At 39.5% G+C, this 19,190-nt stretch overlaps 1 protein-coding gene across 1 annotated transcript; it reads right to left on the bottom strand.

The window, feature by feature from the left end:
* Positions 1-2,238: 2,238 nt before the first annotated feature.
* On the bottom strand, positions 2,239-3,561 carry LOC131422931 (olfactory receptor 2AE1). The gene has a single exon (XM_058570555.1). It carries the CDS (start codon positions 3,559-3,561, stop codon positions 2,620-2,622), a length of 942 nt encoding a protein of 313 aa, XP_058426538.1. The 3' UTR covers positions 2,239-2,619.
* Between the last annotated feature and the right edge of the window lie 15,629 nt (positions 3,562-19,190).

The following is a 19,190-nucleotide window of genomic DNA, read 5'->3' as shown; positions in this document are numbered from 1 at the left end:
GAAATGCCTATTCAAGTCCTTTGCCCATTTTTTTAATCAGGTTGTTTTATGGTTGTTGTTGAGTTGTAGTCATTCTTTGTATATTCTGCATATTACCCCTTATCAGACAGGTGGTTTACAAATATTTTATCTCATCACACAAGTTGCCTTTTCACTCTACCGATTGTGTCTTGTGCTGAACAGAACTTTTTAAAATTTTGATGTAGTCCAAATTACCTATTTTTACTTTTGTTGCCTGTGTTCTTGTATCATATCCAAGAAATCACTGGTCAAATCCAATGACATAAACATTTTCCTCTATGATTTATTCCAAGAGTTTTATACTTCTAGCTCTTTCAATTAGGTTTTTGACATTTTCAGTTAATTTTTGTATATGGTGTAAGGTAAGGGTCCTACTTCATTCTTTTGCATATCTAGTTTTCCCAGCACCATTTATCAAAAAAAAAAAAAAAAAAACTATCCTATCCTTATGGAATGATCTTGGCATCCTTGTTGAAAATCATTGGCCCATATATGTGAGGTTTCACTTCTGGGCTCTTTGTTCAATTTCAGTGGTCATATGCCTGTCTTTAGGCCAGGACCACACTATTTTGATTACTGTAGCTTTGTAGTAAGTTTTGAAATCAGGAAGTGTGAGTCCTACAATTTTGTTTTTCAGGATTGTTTTGGCTATTTAAGGTTCCTTGTTTCCATATGACTTTTAGGATAGATTTTTCTATTTCTGAATAAAATGCCATTGGGATTTTGATAGACATTGCTTGAATGTGTACATCACTTTGGGTACATCACTTTGGGTAGTGTGGACGGCTTAACAACAGTAAGTCTTCCAATCTATGCACCCAGGATATCTTTTCACTTATTTATGTCTCTTTAATTTCTCTCAGCAGTGTTTTATAGTTTTCAGTGTACAACTCTATCAGTCCTTCGTTAAGTTAATTCCTAAGTATTTTATTCTTTTTGATTGCCATTATAAATGGAATGAAGTGGGGCCATTATCTAACATAATATGGATATAAAAGTTAACTGAAAATGTATCAAAAACCTAATGGAAGAGTTAAAACTATAAAATTCTTAGAAGAAAACGTAAGGAAATCTTCATGAAGTTGAATTTGCCAATGACCTCTTGGATATGACAGAAAAAGCATAGACAACAAAAGTAAAATAGATAAATTGGATTACATCAAAATTTTAAAAGTTTTGTTCATCAAAGGACGCAATTAACAGAGTGAAAAGGCAATCTATGGAATGAGATAGAACATTTGTAAACCATCTATCTGATAAGGAGCTAATGTCCAGAATATATAAAGAATGATTACCATAATGTAGTGTTGTATCTCTTTTCAAGGGAAGTCAATATAACACTGTATTATTTACATTTGGCAGATGCTAGATTTACTTGAATAATCAGCCTTAAACTTCCCTTTTTGTTTAATTCTCAAATAATCTCATAAGTTTCCTGAAAAGGCCATAGTTGTGTGTGTAGAGAGGAAGAGGTAGCAGAGGAACAACTACCTGTCTCTAACTAGGATTGTGAGGTAGCTGTTTACGTAACACCCTTGTGCCTTCAGAAACAACCAGACACGGTTTCTATAAATCTTAATTCTACTTGATATTGGAGTATTACACGGTAAATCCTACCTTAGGGCCAGATGGGTAAGATGACACAGAGCACATGGTGCAATGCTCACCTTATTACAGAATGCCAAAAAGCTGTTTCTCAAAGGGAAAATACTTGTCAAAGAGAGTAAAACTTTGCTTTCTAACCTTGTGTTATTCTTCTGAAGATATTTTTAACTTGTAGGGGAAGTAAGATATAGAAATTTGTCCCTCACTCTGGCATCCCTCAGACCACTAGACCCCAGGAAATTCACTGAGATGTCAGGCCTGTGCATTTGCATGAGATTAATATCTGGCTATCTGAGAAAAATGAGTTTTACCAAGCCATCCACTGTATTATTCATTTTTATAATCTCTTCCCTTCTATGAATTAAATGTCATTAATGTCATGTGGGACAGCAAAACAATCTAGGTCCCTTTCATTTATTAATCCATGCAACAATATTGAGCATTTATTTCATGTCAGGCTCCTTTCTTGGCTCTGGTGAGACAATAGGACACAGAGTAAAGTCCTTGCCCTCGGGAAGTTTACAATCTAGCAAAACAGACAATAAATACCATATAATATAACATAATATTGTGCAACAGCTTGAAAAGTAGTATTCTAAAGTAGAAGCAGGAGACAGGGAACGGATAGAGGAGTCATGAACACATTTTGACAGATTTACATTCAAGAAGAGATTGAAAGGATATGAGAGAGGGTCTAGCACTTTCAAGGCTTGATCTTGGACTTCTCAGTCTCCAGAACTGTGAGAAATAAATATTTGTTGTTTAAGCCACCCCGTTTATGATATTTTTGTTAGAGCAGCCTGAATGGACTAAGATAGTACTCTATGGAGCTTAGATGCCTGAGACCAAGTTAGAATACTAGAATTGTGTGTTGACCACTTCATTTATGCAGTAGTAATCAGGGACGTGGACCCTTGAAAACTCTTAGGGGTTTACTCAGATCAATTTAAATAGATTATCCCATTCCGCTCTTACTCAGGGCAAGAGAAGTTGCTATCTTTGAGTGATAATATCTCTCCCCAGCACTCTCCTAAGAGCCTTAGCTACATCCTTATTCCGGAGAGTATAAATCAAAGGATTCAGTGTGGGAGTAATGATGCTATAGAACACAGAACCAACTTTGTCTTGCAATGGAGTGCGCTGGGACCTGGGCCTCATATATGAGAAGATACAGGCGCCAAACCAGAGGGAAACCACAGTGAGGTGAGAGCTACAAGTGGCAAAGGCATTTCTCTTACTCCCTGATGAACGCATCTGAATGACACTGTGGAGGATGAAGGCATAGGATGTAGAAACCAGGAGGATCGGGAGGAGAAGAAGTAGGACACTGCTGATGTACACTGTGTTCTCATAAACAGTGATGTCTCCACATACCAACTTCACAACAGCTGGAGACTCACAGTAGAAGTGGTGGATTTTCCGAGGCCCACAGAAAGGGAACTGCATCAACATCACTGTGTAAAATAGGGAGTTTATGGATGCTCCCAACCATGACACGACAGCCATCATCAGTCCCACCTTTCTGTTCATGAGAACAGTGTAACGCAGTGGATGACAGATGGCAACATAGCGGTCATAGGACATGAGAGCCAGGAGAAGACACTCAGCACCACCCACAGACAAATAGAGGAAGTGCTGGGTTGCACAGCTCACAAAGGAGATGGACTTCTTGCCAGATAGGTAGTTGGTAGCCATCTTGGGGATGGTTGTGGAGACATGAATCAGATCCATGAGGGAGAGCTGGCTGAGCAGGAAGTACATGGGTGTATGAAGCCGGAAATCAGCACAGATGAGGAGAATGGTGAGGGTGTTGCCACTCACTGCAATAAGGAAGACCACCATGGTCACGGAGAAAAAAAAAAGGTGGGTGAGTGAGTCATCAAAGAGCCCTTCAAGGATGAAGTCTGCCAGAGAGGTCTGATTCCTCTGCCACATCTCCCCTTTCTCAGTCCCTGGGGAAACAGGAAGTGGAGATGAAGTGAGGTGTCAGAAATACTGGGGTTCAGCATACCTGACAATACAACCTTTGGATCAACAGAAGAACTTTTGGAAAAATTTTTTTGATTTCTAATTATTCAACCATTCATATTATTGAAATAACATTTAAAAAGAGAGAGAGAACTTCAAATCTCTCTTCACAAACACGGTCACTCTGAAATTCCAGAATATCTAGGCTCTAAGTGCCAAACTTCAAAACAAGAGTCTCCCTCATTATAATAGGAAGAAACATATTTACACATATATACACTTTTGTATATACACACTAAATTTTATATATAATATATATATATATAAAGTATACATATATACTTTTTGATTTATTATATCAGTCACAGATTAACAAGAGAAGCTGAACCACTAAGAGACTTATACATACATATAAACATACATTTAATGGATTGCACAGAAATTTGACCTTACACAATAGTGAAAACTGGTTAAGCAGTCTATGTAATGCCATCACCTTTGTGTCTGATGCTGGGACTTGAAGTCCATGGGGCAAGCAGTCAGGAAGGAAGATGGGTATAAACTATGGTAGATCAAGGGCAGGCAGGAACCCACAAGCATGACCTGTAACCCCACAAGGTAGACTGAAACCCATGTCAGTTCTTGTTGCTTCTGGAATTGTTGGTATGGTTGGGTTGGTAAGGTTGGTATGGTGATCTTGCAGAAGCTGGGACCCTTCTTAATGAGGCTAAACACATACCTAGCCCAGAAGTCACAGAAGCTAAAAGAGGATTCAGGGGAAGGTAGAGCAATTTCGGGCCCAGCTGCTGCTTCATAGAGATGAGGTGAATCAGCAGGTCAGAAACAACGTCTGTAAACTGCAGGATGGCTGATTCCCTTCTGTCTCTTAATCTCCCTGAGAATCTTTCCTGTGGCCCGTCTTAATCAGAAACATACAAAAATAGGAGTTCTAGGAAATGTAATTTATCCTAGCCAAATTGACACATTACAAAACCACCAGAGTCCATCCCCTGTCAATTTGGCACACACGCACATCTCCTTAAGCCACACTTAATCTCAAAATAAACGCAACAAAGTCATCCTTCTGCCTAACATGATATAACTATCCTGCATACAATCAAAAACATGCCAAATATTCATATAAAAACAAGGAAGAAATACCCTTACTATTGTCCACAGAATGAGTCATCCTATCCAAGTGTTAACCCGTTCTGTGGATGTCAGTTAGAACACTTGCTCAGTCACTCCTGTTCATGCAAATGGACTCACAAAGTGGTTGTGGAAGCAAGGATGGAGGCTATACATGGGCTCAGCAACATGGACTTCCACTCACCAAGGCAGATCTCGCTACAGCCACTGCTGGGTGCCCAATCTGCCAACAGCTGAGATCAACACTGAGTTCCTGATATGGCATCATTCCCCAGGGGAACAGCCAGCTACATATTGGTAGACTGATTACACTGGATAGATTCCATTGAGGAAAGGACAGTGTGTTGTTTTTACTGAAATAGACACTCTGGATACGGATTTGCCTTCCTTGCCCATGGTGCTACTGCCGAAACTATCACCAATGGACTTACAGAATGCTTTACTCACCATAATGGTCTTCCATGAAGCTTTGCTTCTGACTAAGGAACTTATTTCACAGCAAATGAAGCATGGGAATGGGTCCATGCTCATGGAATCCACTGGTCTTACCACATTCTCCCTCACCCTGAAACAACTGGCTTGATATAATAGTGGAATAGGGTTTTGAAGACTCAGTTACAGCAATAGCTAGTTGGCAACACCTCGTTTCCCCTGTTAGGACAATGTCCTCAGGATGAAGTAAATACTCCTAATGTGCATCTAATTTATGGTGCTCTTTCTTCCATCACAAGGGCTTATGGGACCAGGAATCAAGAAGTGGAAATGGGAGTGAGTTCTCTCCCTATAACATTTATAACTATGATCCACCAACATAATTTTTGATTCCTGTGTCTGCACTTTTAGGTTCTACTGGTTTAGAGGTCTTAGTTCCAAAGGGAGGGATTCTTCCTCCAGGTGACACAACAACAGTTTCATTTACAGAGAATTGAGACTGCCACCCTGCCACTTAGGGATCCTCATGTCACTGAATCAACAAGCAAAGGAGGTTACTATATACTGCCTGTAGTGACTGATCCTGACTAGCAAGGAGAAATTTGAGTTGCTACTAAACCATAGGGATAAAGAGGAGCATGTCTGCAATGCAGGAGATTTTCTAGGGTGCACCTCTGTACTCAGATATCCTATGATGAAAATCAGTTAAAAAATACAATTCACAAGGACTGCTAATAGCCCAGATCTTTCAGGAATGAAAGTTTGGGTTTGGGTCACCTCGCCAGACAAGGAACCATGACCATCTGCAGACAAAGGGAATATGGAATAGATAGTTAAAGAAGGTAGTTATATACACCAGCCATGACCACGTGAGCAGTTGCAGAAACAAAACCTGTAATAGTTATAGGCATCTCTTCTTTATTTTGATCTGAATAATTTGTACATATACATTAACAATATTTTTGTTTTCATCCCCTCTGTCATCTTTTTTTATAACATAAGATATATCAATATAGTTAGGTTCATATCTCAGTATTTAAGTTATAGGACATAAGAGGGGGTTATGAAACAGATAGGAGTAGAATGATTTTCAGCTAAAGACAGAAAAAGGATATTTTATCTTCTTATGGGAAAAGGGTTGGTATGGTTTATATCCTCTTCTTGGGAAAAGGTTAACATATTTTTGGTTATACCATGTTAGGTGGAAGGATAACTTGGTATCGTCTTTATGTGGAGATTAAGTATAGCTTAAAAGATGTGCATGGATGCCAAGTTGACACATAACAAAGCCACCATAGTGATGTACCTGAAAATAAAAAAGAGATATATCTTCGTAGACCTGAAAGCCTTCAAATTATGGATAAAGCTGATAAAACTAGGACTTTAACATTTAATCAGCCAAATTTCCCAATTGGCCCTTTATCTAATTCTCACATGAATACTGATCAGAATGAGAGCTTCATCTCCATGGGGAAGCCCAACTCAAAAAATAATAATCTAAATTGGTCCCCAAAATATACATCCTATCCCTTTTTGTGTTTTTCCTCCTAAACACCTCCCTAGGTCTTCATGCATTCCACACTATCTACTTACTGTTTAATGCAAAGAACTCAGAAGTGAATGTATTCTCCAGGGTATAATTTGACCAGTAAGAAAGAGGTCACATGTATTATCTTTCTCCATATTAATACAGCTTAGGATCCTCCTTGCGGTTGTCCCCTCACATTGTTACTTCAAATTCAGTTTCTTGTGGACTAAGGGCCCAAAGTTTCCATGCTCCCTCCAACCCCATGAAGACATCCACACATTTCCACTTACTTACATATTCACATATTTCCCTATCTCTTTCCTCATTAGTTTCCATCTTTCTCTATAAATCTCCATAGTGTAAGTTTTTCCACATCTGATTCATGTCTCTCTTCCTCCCTTAGGCAAATTACCTAATAATTTCCCATTCTGATTTGTGGCCCTCAGGTGACTTTTTTCCTCTGCCTTCTCAGGCAGCTTTCTTCATGGACTGACCAATATCACCCTCTGACTAAAGGGATGGGGAAATGAGCTGACAATGGCAGAGGATGCCTTGGTTTCTAATAAAGGTTTCCTGGATACCTCAAGCCCCAACCTTACCTTACCTGGAATTTCCTCTGCAGACTGGTGGTCAGAACAAGTATAGTAGTGAAATGGAGAGGTCCACACTGACTCACACATTGGCTACTAATCATCCAAAAAGTCTTTTCTGAAGTGCTCATCAGACTTCCTTCTCTAACCCTGGATATCTCCATTTACTGGTGGAATGACATAGAAGGTAATGTCCTACACAGTCATGATTGTTTACACTAATTATCTAGTGAGAGAGCATCATCAGGAGCAATAGTACATGAGTTCTGTAATGCTCTTGCAATGTGTGCTGGGATTTTGAACTCCATCAGCACACATCAGGACAGATTAAGTAACTGAATGTCTTTAACCTCTACTACTTGGGCCTTTGAATCACGCATATGCTTCCTTTGCCTCTAAACATGTATCTAAGGTACCTCCCCATCCCCAAATGGCAATGAAATCTTGGGCAATAAGAATTTCTATTAATGTTATCTGATTAAGAATCTACATTTAACATCAGCTTAATCATCAATGAGTCCAGAGTCAAAAGAAAATCTGTTTTGGATTTTCTGCTATTTTGGATCATTCAAGGAACTCTCTTCTTCACTTTACACCTTTTTTCCAAATTTATAAAATCAGAATTTTCCTCTAGCACTGGTGTTTTTAGAATAAGCCCCTTCCTGACTGTATGAATGTTTCCTCAGCAGGAAACATAAGGATTATGAATGAGGACAGACTTGGCCAGACATGAGCCAATCATGAGGGAAGAGAAGCACCATCTGTGAGAAATAACATGCCCCTAAGCCAGAGGACCTATGATGTCAGCTCAGGCAAATTGAGGTTACTAAATATATGGCATCAGGGATTCCAACCCAGAGGACACATCCTGAATCTCTTCTGGAAACCATTACTCAAGATGCCAATTAGACTTGCTGTATGCATTGGGATAAGCAGTCCCAAAAGGCTTTCTTGGAGTTTGTTTTTAGGGGTCAGGGGAATGAGATATTTCAAGGAGTGTGGCTCTGAGGATAACATGGGAATATCCTCTCCAACGGCCAATTAACTGTGAAGACAAACAATTCCTAGAGCCCCTGGCTTGTTTTTCATCTTGGAACCCAGATCTCTCTAGCCCCTTTATATCCAACCCTTTTGAGAATACAGTTGGAGAGAGATCTAATCTCTATTGCCCACAGGACACTTTCAGGGTTTCCCCAAGTGCTATATCATAGAAATCAAGGAATAGAGGCTAGCAATTACCACTAGCATAACCTACCCTAGCTATTGGTCATACTACAATTTTATAGACTACATTAATATAACATGTGAAAAGATTTCAGATACAGAAGAAGAAAATGGCATATCCATACATCTTCTTATTTACTCCCATCTCATTCTAATACTGTGCTCTTCCTCTCCACTATAAGGATATGTCGAGCTATTCTTTCTTTCTCTATCTCATCTCAGATGCTAAAATGTCTTACTTCACTGAGATTATCTTGTTTATTCTTTGAGTAGGTTCAATGTATCATCACTTTCTTGAAAACTTACTGTCTAATGCTTTTTCCCAGTGCTCTTTCTCACCAGAATATAATATCTCTCTAGTTACGGCAGCTATGGAATTTATATAATTCATTAACTTATTTGACAAATATTTGATGGGCACCTGCTAAGTCCCAACTGCTGTATTGGATAGCATGTGTACAGTGATTAACAAGTAAGCATGGTCCCTCCCCCATGAAACTTACAGGTAAAACTAAGAAATAAACAAAAATAGTATATCATATCAGGTTACAAATTTGTATTAATCCAAGGACGTCATCATCATGGTGGCATAAGAGGATCCTTTTGTCTCTCCCCTTCAATCTACACTGTTTAAAACATCCATAACCCAGCAAAGGCTACATTGCATCATACACCAGGACACTGGAAAGATCCACACAATGGTACATACAAAGGTGGGTGAAATGGAAGACACAGAGGTTGCTAAGTGAGGGAACAGCAGAGACAGAGCACAGGATCCCAGACACCTGGCTGTGGCAGCTAAGCCAGCTGCCCCCAGCCTCAGAGAACTCATCGGGCAGCAGCAGAGGTGTGTATGCAGCTCCAGCCAGACAGTGGCTCCAGCACCTGCAGCCCCAGGAAACAGAGCAGCAATGGAGGTGGAGCCCTGTGATCTCAACCCCCTGCCCTCAGCACAGAGCCTAGTAAGAGTGGCAGAAGTATGCATAAAACTCCTACATCTCAAATGCAATGGCTCATGGGACTACAAGGTAACAGGCAACAGCTGAGCCAGTGCCCCTTGAACCAGGCTCCCTCCACATCCTCCCCATAGTCCCACCACTGCGGTGGAGCTTCAGGCCCAGGTGATTTCAGACATGGCTGAGGCATGAGCCATCCTTGTGCCCCAGCAGCTAAGTCAGCAGCCACGGTGACACCAGCAACAGCAAGGCATCAGTGACCCCCAGATGTGCTGGCAGCAACAATGAAAGTATCAACAATAGCCCAAATACAGATGCTGGAGGTTGGAAGTTGCAGATACTCAAATACAGCCAGAGGCAGCTCAGGTAAAAGAAACCAAAAACTAGCACTATAGCACCACCTCCTGAAAAACAAAAGAAAAGCTTCTAATCTCCAAGCAGTTGAAAAGTTTGAATCAAAACAAAACAGGACATAAATACAAAACATGTTTGCTACAGAAAACAATTCTCCAGAAACCAAACATAGAGTCATGTAAGATTGTGATCTAATTGATAAAGAATTCAAAATAACTGTCATGAAAAAACTCAACAAGCTATAAGAAAACTCAGAAAGGCAGGTTAATGATCTCAGGGATAAAATCAATGAACAGAAGGAATACTTTACCAAACAGATTGAAACTTTAAAAAAGAACCAAACAGAAATTCTAGAGCTGAAGAACTCAATAAATGAGATGAAGAATGTATTAGAAAGCACTGGAAATAGAGCAGATCATATGGAAGAGAAAATTAGTGAGATTGAAGACAGAAACATAAAAATGATGCAGGTAAAATGAGGAGAGAGAACTAAGACTTTTTAAAAAGTAGAAGTTCTACAAGAATTATCTGACTCCAATAGAAAGAGAAACATAAGGGTAATGGGTATCCCAGGAGAAGAGAGACAGAAGAGAGTAGAGAGCACATTTAAAGAAATAATAGCTGAGAATTTCCCAAATCTGAGGAAGTGAATACGTGAAGAGAATAGAACACCAATTATCTCAACACAAAAAGACCTTCTCCAAGACATGATAATAAAAGTTTTCAAAAATCAATGACAAAGAAAGAACATCAGGAATGGTGACATCAGCATCATGGCAGAATGAGTTGTTCCTTTTGTCTCTGCTCTCTACGTTACAAATAGTAGAATGACCATTGACCAACAAATCACTCCTTGCACAACACACCAGAATGCCTGGGAGATACACACATCTATACATCTGAAGGTGGATGGACTGGACCTCCAGGAGCAAATGGAACTAGGGAAGCAGCCCCTTTCTCCTCCCCCAGCAGCAATGATCCAAAACACAGATGCCCCTGGCAGTGGCAGTGGCGCCCTGACTGGAGGTTTCAAGGAGCACACTGGTGCATGCCAGCAGCCAGAGGCTTCAAGAGCAGACATGGCACTCTCAGCCCAGCCGCTGCCCCCACCCAGTGGTGGCAGGTGGCACACACGACTTGAGGCTTCAGGACACATGGCAAGGCCAGTGACCCAGCCCCCTTCATCTCCCCTGGCAGTGGTGCTGGCCTTTCCAGCAGTGAGGACAGCATCCAAAGACAGATATCCCTCGCAGGGGCGGTGGTGCCCTGACCCGAGCTTTCAAAAAGGACACTGGTGCACATCAGCAACCAGAGGGTGCAAGAGCAGCAATGACACTCATGGCTTAGCCTGTGGCCCCCCTTAGTGGTACCAGGTGGCACCCATGACCTGAGGCTCCAGGAAACACAGCAGTAACAGCGACCAGCCCCTTTCTCCTACCCAGGCAGCAGCAACTCCAACCCCAATCTTTCAATAGCAAGGGCTGCATCCAAAACACGGATACCACCAGCAGGGGTGGTGGTGCCCTGACATGAGGTTTCAAAAAGCACACCAGTGCATGCTACAGACCAGAGGCTGGAGGAGCAGCAATGGCACTCATGGCTTAGCCCTTGCCCCTCCCCCAGCAGAGGCAGGTAGCACATTTCACCTGAGGTTTCAGGAGCCACAGCAACAACCATGACCCAGCCCCCAGTGGTGACACTCTGACACTGGCTCTACCAGCAGTGGGGCTGTATACAAGACCCTGGGCCCCTGCAGTGACAGGAATACCTGTGAACCCAGCATCCCTAGAAGTGGTGCTTCCAACACCCCCAGATAACCTAGGAGCAGCAGGACAAGTGGTGCACAAACAGCAGCACCTGAGCTCATGGAGAGCCCACAGAGAGCCAGTGAGGAAACACAAGACCTAGGTGACCCTGGAAGCAGCTGAAGTGCTCACAGCCTGGTGACCCTGATGGTGACACCAGACACAGCAGTGAAATCATAAGCACCCAGGCACCAGCAAACTTGAAGGCACAAGAAGGCCACTGACAATGTCTCTGGCAGAGGCAGTGGAGGGTGAAAAATGCAGGCTCTCAATACAACCAAACGCAGCTCAGAATCAAAGTAGCCAAAGCCTTACCAAAATAAGAAAGGTGTTTACTACCATAAATGTGGTGGCAGTGGATCAACTCGTCAAGAACTTTAAAGATCTACAGTAACATGGTAGGACAGAAAGAAAATGACAACTATCCAGAAACCAAACTTGAAGTCACAGAAGATTACAATCTAACTAACAGAGAATTCAAAATAGCTGTCATGAAGAAACTCGACGAGTTACAGGAAAACTCAGAAAGTTCAATGAGCTCAGGAATAAAATTAATGAACAGAAGGAATACTTCACCAAAGAGACTGAAACTCTAAAAAAATCCACTCAGAAATTATGGAGATAAAGAACACAATTAATGAGATGAAAAATAAAGTAGAAAGCATTGGAGATATAGCAGACCATGTGGAAGAAAGAATTAGCAAGCTCAAAAATAGAAATCTAGAAACAATTCCAGTGGAAGAGGAGAGAGAACTAAGATTTTTAAAAAACAAAGAAATTCTATGAGAAATATCTGAATCAATAAGGCAAAACAACATAAGGATAATGAGTATCGCTGAAGGAGAAGAGAGGGAGAAAGGAGCAGAGCTTATTCAAATAAATAATAGCTAACAACTTCCCAAACCATGGGAAGCAACTTAATATAAAAGTACATGAAGCTAATAGAATTCCTAATTATCTGAAAGCAAAAGGACTTTGGAAGGCATATTAATATTAAAACTGTCAAAAGGCAATGACAAAGAAAGAATATTAAGGATGGCTAGAGAGAAGAAAATAACTTACAAAGAAACCTTCACGAGGCTACTTGCAGATTTTTCAGCAGAAAACTCTACAGGCCAGCAGAGAGTGGAGAGATATATTCAAAATATTGAAAGACAAAAACTATCAGCCACAAATACTCTATTCAGCAAAGTTATCCTTCAGATACGAAGAAGAAATAAAGGCTTTTGCAAACAAACAAAAGCTGAGGGAGTCCACCACCACTAGACTTGCCTTACAAAAATATTGAAAGCAGCCTTCCTACCTGAAACAAAAAGGCAAAGGTTTACAAAGCTTTGAGGAAGGTGATAAATATACAGACAAAATCAGAAAATTAAAACTCTATCTCAGAATAGGTTAGTAAACACTTAATTATAACATAAAGGCTAAAGGGAAAGAAAGCATCAAAAATAACTCTAACCACTTCAATTTGGTAACAAACTCACAACACAAGAGATGATAATTTATGACAACTAAAACATAGAATGGGAAGAGGAAAAGGATGGAACCTGGTAGGCTAATGGAGATAAGATACTAGCAACAGTGACAGGACAAGCTCATCTCTGAGCTCTTTTATACAAACCTCATGGTAATCACAAAACAAAAAATCCAAGCACTTACATACTATAAATAGAGGAAACTGAGGAACACATCACAGAAAATCACCAAACTGAAATGGTAGACAGAAATACAAGGAAAAAGAAAGAATGGAAATATAGAACAACCAGAAAACAAAAGACAAAATGGCAGTATTAAGCCCTCATATACCAACAATCACTCTAAATGTAAATGGATTGAACTCACCAATCAAAAGACACAGAGTGGCTAGATGGATTAAAAACAAGATCCAACAACATGCTGCCTCCAGGAGACCCATCTTAACTCTAAAGATAAACATAAGATCAGGGTGAAGGGATGGAATATGATACTCAAGGCAAACGACAACCGAAAGAAAGCAGGCACACCCATACTTATATCACATAAAATAGACTTCAAGCCAAAAAAGATAGCAAGAGGCAAAGATGAACACTATATCATGATGAAAGGGACATTCCACCAAGAAGACATAACACTTATTAATATATATGCACCTAACACAGGAGCACTGAAGTATATAAAGAAACTATTAGAAGAACTAAAAAGAGAAATTGACAGCAATACAATAATAGTAGGGGACTTGAACACCCTTTTACATCAATGGATAGATCATCCAGCCAGAAAGTTAATAAGGAAACATTGGCCTTAAATGAAACACTAGACCAGACGACTTTAATAGATATATAGAGAACATTCCACCCAAAAGCAGCAGAACACAAATTCTTCTCAAGTGCACTTGGAACATTCTCAAAGATAGACAATATGTTGGGAGGAAAAAAACAAGCATCAATAAATTTAAGTAATTGAAATCATATCATCTTTTCTGACAACAATGGTATCAAACTATAAATCAGTTACAAGAAGAAAGGTGGACTAAACAATATGCTACTGAACAACTATTGGATCAACGAAGAACTAAAAGGAGAAATCAAAAAATGCCTGGAGACAAATAAAAATTAAAATACAACATACCAAAATTTGTGGGGTACAGAAAAAGTGGTAATGAGAGGGAAGTTTTTAGCAATACAGGCCTACCTCAAGAAAAAAGAAAAATTTCAAATAGATGATCTAACAATGCACCTAATGGAACTAGAAAAAGAGGAACAAAAAAAGCTCAAAATCAGAGGAAGGAGGAAATAATATATAACAGAGTGGAAATAAATCAAATAGAGACTAAAAAATGAAAATAGAAAAAGTCAATGAAATAAGAGCTGGTTCTTTAAAAAGATCAACAGAATTGACAAATCTTTACCTAGAGTCACCAATGAAATAACAGAGGAGCCTGAAAAAAATAAAATCAGAAAAAAAAAAGGATAAATTACAATGGATACCACAGAAATACAAAAGATTATAAGAGCACGCTACAAAAAGCTATACACCAACAAACTGGATAGCCTAGAAGAAATAGATAAATTCTTAGAATCATACAAAGTCCAAACTGAATCAAGAAGAAATAGAGAATCTGAATAAGCTGATCACTAGAAAGGATATCAAAACAGTAATAAAAACCTCCCAAAAAACAAAAGTCCAGGACCAAATGGTTTCCCCAGTGGATTCTACCAAACTTTTAAAGATTTAATACCTATCCTTCTCAAATTCTTCCAAAAAATTGAAGAAGAGGGGATGCTTCCTAACTCATTCTATGAGGCCAACATTACCCTGATACCAAAACCAGACCAGGACAATGAAAAAAAGAAAATTACAGGTCAAAATCATTGATGAACATAGATGCAAAAATCTTCAAAAAAACCTCTCAAATCAAATACAACAATACATTAAAAGGAGCATACACCATGACCAAAAGGGATTTATTCCAGGGATACAAGGATGGTTCACATCCACATATCAATCAACATGATAACTCCACATTAACAAAATGAAGAATAAAAATCACATGATCATCTCAATAGATTCAGAGAGAGCATTTGACAAGACACATCATCCATTTATGATAAAAACTCTGAATAAAATGGGTATAGAAGGAAAGTATCTCAACATAATAAAGGCCATATACAGCAAACCTACAGTTAACATCACACTCAATGGTGAAAAACTGAAAGCTATCCCTCTTGAAAAGGAACAATACAAGGATGCCCACTTTCACCACTCATAACGTAGTATTAGAAGTAACAGCCATAGCAATCGAGCAAGAAAAAGAAATAAAAGGGATCCAAATTGGAAAGAAAGGAGTAAAACTGTCACTATTTGCAGATGATATGATTTTATATATAGAAAACCCTAAAGAATCCACCAAAAACTTTTAGAAATAAATAACAAATGCAGTAAACTGGCAGGACACAAAATCAACATACAAAAATCAGTTGCATATCTATACACTAACAATGAAATAGCAGAAAGAGAAATTAAGATGCAATACCATTTACAATTGCAACAAAAGAATAAAATAGCTAGGAACAAATTTAACCAAGGAGGTGAAAGACCTGTACACTGAAAACTGTAAAACATTGTTGAAAGAAATTGAAGACGACACAAAGAAATGGAAAGATATTCCATGCTCATGGATTGAAAGAATTAACATAGTTAAAATGTCCACATTACCTAAAGCAATCTACAGATTCAATGCAGTCTCTATCAAAATCCAAACAACAATTTTCACAGAACTAGAACAAAGAATCCTAAAATTTATAAGGAACAACAAAAGGCCTGAATAGCCAAAGGAATCCTGAGAAAAAATAACAAAGTTGGAGGTATCACACTCCCTGATTTCAAAATATACTACAAATCTATAGTAATCAAAACAGTATGGTACTGGCACAAAAACAGGCACACAGATCAATGGAACAGAACTGAATGACCAGAAATAAACACACACACCTATGGATAGCTAATTTTGGACAAAGGAGCCAAGAACATACAATGGAGAAAGGAATGTCTCTTCAATAAAAGGGGGTTGGAAAACTGGACAGCCACTTGCAAAAGAATGAAAGTAGACCATTATCTTGCACCATTCACAAAAATTAAATCAAACTGGATTAAAGCCTTGAATGTAAGACCTGAAACCATAACATTCCTAGAAGAAAACAGACACAGTATGATCTTTGACATCAGTCTTAGCAGTATCTTTTTGAACACCATGTCTCCCCAGGAAAGGGAAACAAAGTAACAAATAAACAAAAGGGACTACATCAAAATAAAAAGCTTCTGCACAGCAAAGGAAACCATCAAGAAAGCAAAAAGACAACCTAATAATTGGGAGAAGATATTTGAAAATCATACATCTGTTAAAGGGTTAATATCCAAAATATATAGAGAAGTCATATAACTCAATAACAAGAAAGAAACAAACCAATTTAAAAATGAGCAAAGGTGTTGAAAAGACATTTTTCCAAAGAAGATTTACTGATTGCCAACAGGCACATGAAAAGATGTTCAATATCACTAATTATTAGGGAAACAGAAATCCAGACTACAATGAGATATCACCTTACACCCATAAGAAGGGCTATCATTAAAAACACAAGAAATAACCAGTGTTGGAGAGGATGTGGAGAAAACAGAACCCTCATACACTGCTGGTGGGAATGTAAACGCATCCAACCACTATGGAAAACAGTTTGAAGATTCCTCAAAAAATTAAGAATAGAACTACCATATGAGCCAGCTATTCCACTTCTGGGTATTTATCCAAACAAAATGAAAACACTAATTTAAAAAGATATTGCACCTCTATGTTCATTGCAGCATTGCAGCATTATTCACAATAGCTATGATCTAGAAACAACCTAAGTGCCCATCAATGGATTAGTGTATAAAGTAGATGTGCATACATATACACAAAGGAATAGTACTAAGCCATAAAAAAATGAAATCTTGCCATTTGCAATAATATGGATGGACATTGAAGGTATTATGCTAAGTGAAATAAGTCATATGGAGAGAGCCTAATACTGTATGATCTCACTCATAAGTGAAAGATTAAAAACAACAACAAATAGGGAGGGACGTCAGCAACATGGCAGAGTGAGCTGTTCCCTTTACCTCTCCCCCTTTGAACCACAACTAAACAGACATTCATTGATCAATGGAGGATATCAAGAGAGCACAACAGAATGCCTGAGAGGCCCATGCAGCTATACATTTGAAGGTGTATGGACTGGGCCTCCAGGAAGTAGTGAAGATAGGTGAGCAATCCCTAACGTTTCCTGTGCATGCGTGTGAACATTTTCTCGGCTTGGAGCACACATAGTACCGCTGTAGTCCTGCAAGTGGGAATGCACCTTGGCACTACTGTAAGAAGAGGTGAAGGCAGCCCTAAGCCCACATGCAAACACCTTCCTGGGTGGCAGGAGAGTCCACCATGCCACTGCAGTCCCAACGAGTGTCCCAGGCTCAGACTCATGAAGAAGTCCCACCCACCAAGCACAGCAGTGGGAGAAACTATAAGAGGTGGCAAAACATCTATGTGCATGTGTGAATGCTTTCTTGGCTGGCAGGAACACCCATAGGACTGCTGCAGCCCTACAAGTGGCAACATGCTTCAGCATGACTGTAAGAAGCAGCGGCAGCAGCCCTGAGCCCAGGCACAAATGCTTTCCTGGCTGGCAGGAGAGCCCACTATGCCGCTGCAGTCCTAACAAGTGGCCCAGGCTCAGATTCCATGTAGAAGCCCAGCCTACCAAGCACAGCAGCTGGTGCAACCATAAGAGGAGGAGGAGGCAGATCTATGCACATGTGCAAATGCTTTTCAGCTGGCTGGAGAACCTGTAGTACCACTGCAGCCCCAAAAGTGGGAATGCACCTCAGTGTGACTGTAAGAGGAGGTAGCAGAAGCCCTGAGCCCACCAGTGAATGCTTTCCTGGCCAGTGGGACTGCCCACCGTACCCCCATAACTTCCAGCAGACAGGATGGGATCAGAAACACAGCCCCAGTGTCCCCCTGGTGGTAGCAGGTGGAATTTGCGACCTGATACTACCACAAATGCACCAGCAAAGGATCAGTTCATCAAACATCACAAGAAACTACAGTAACAATTCAAAGCAGAAGGAAAATGAGAAGTCTCCAGAATCCAACCCTGAAGTCACAGAAATTTACAATCTAAATGACAGAGAATTCAAAATAGCTGTCATAAAGAAACTTAATGAGTTACAAGAAAACTCAGAAACAGTTCAATGAACTCAGGAATAAAATTAAAGAGAAGGAATATTTCACCAAAGAGAGTGAAACTATAAATAAAGAAAAACAAGCATAAATTCTGGATATGAAGAACACAATTAATTAGATATAATCTAGAATCCTTAAAAAATAGACCTGAAATTATGGAGGAAATAATTACTGATTTAGAGGATAGAAATATAGAAATGTTTCAAGTGGAGGAGGAGAGAGAACTAAGAATTTTTTTAAATGGAGGAATTCTTCTAGAAATAGCTGACTCAATTAGGAAAAGTAACATAAAGATTATAGGTATTCCAGAGGGAGAAAAGAGAAAGGACCAGAGAGCTTGTTCAAGGAAACAATAGCTGATAACTTCCCAAACCTGGAGAAGAAACTGGATTTACAAATACATGAAGCCAATAGAACTTCTAATTAGTCAATGCTAAAAGACCTTCTCCAAGGCATATAATAGTAAAATTGACAAAGTCAATGACAAAGGAAAAATATTGAAGGCAGCAAGGCAGAAGAAAATAACCTACAAAGGAACCCTTTCAGGCTTTCACCAGATGTCTCAGCAGAAAACTTACAGGCTAGGAGAGAATGGAATGATATATTCAAAATACTGAAAGCCAAAACTTTCAGCCAAGAATACGCTATCTGGCAAAACTATCCTTCAGATACAATGAAGAAATAAAAGCTTTCCCAGATAAACAAAAGTTGAGGGAGTTCATCACCACTAGACCTCCCCTACAAGAAATGATCAAGGATGCCCTCATACTTGAAACAAAAAGGCAAAGGTCTACAAAGCTT

Source organism: Diceros bicornis, chromosome 26 (genome assembly GCF_020826845.1).
Source record: "Diceros bicornis minor isolate mBicDic1 chromosome 26, mDicBic1.mat.cur, whole genome shotgun sequence".
In the NCBI taxonomy this organism is placed as follows: Eukaryota; Metazoa; Chordata; class Mammalia; order Perissodactyla; family Rhinocerotidae; genus Diceros; species Diceros bicornis.
The sequence above is the reverse complement of the archived record's forward strand: the minus strand, read 5'-3'. Positions and strand labels throughout refer to the sequence as shown.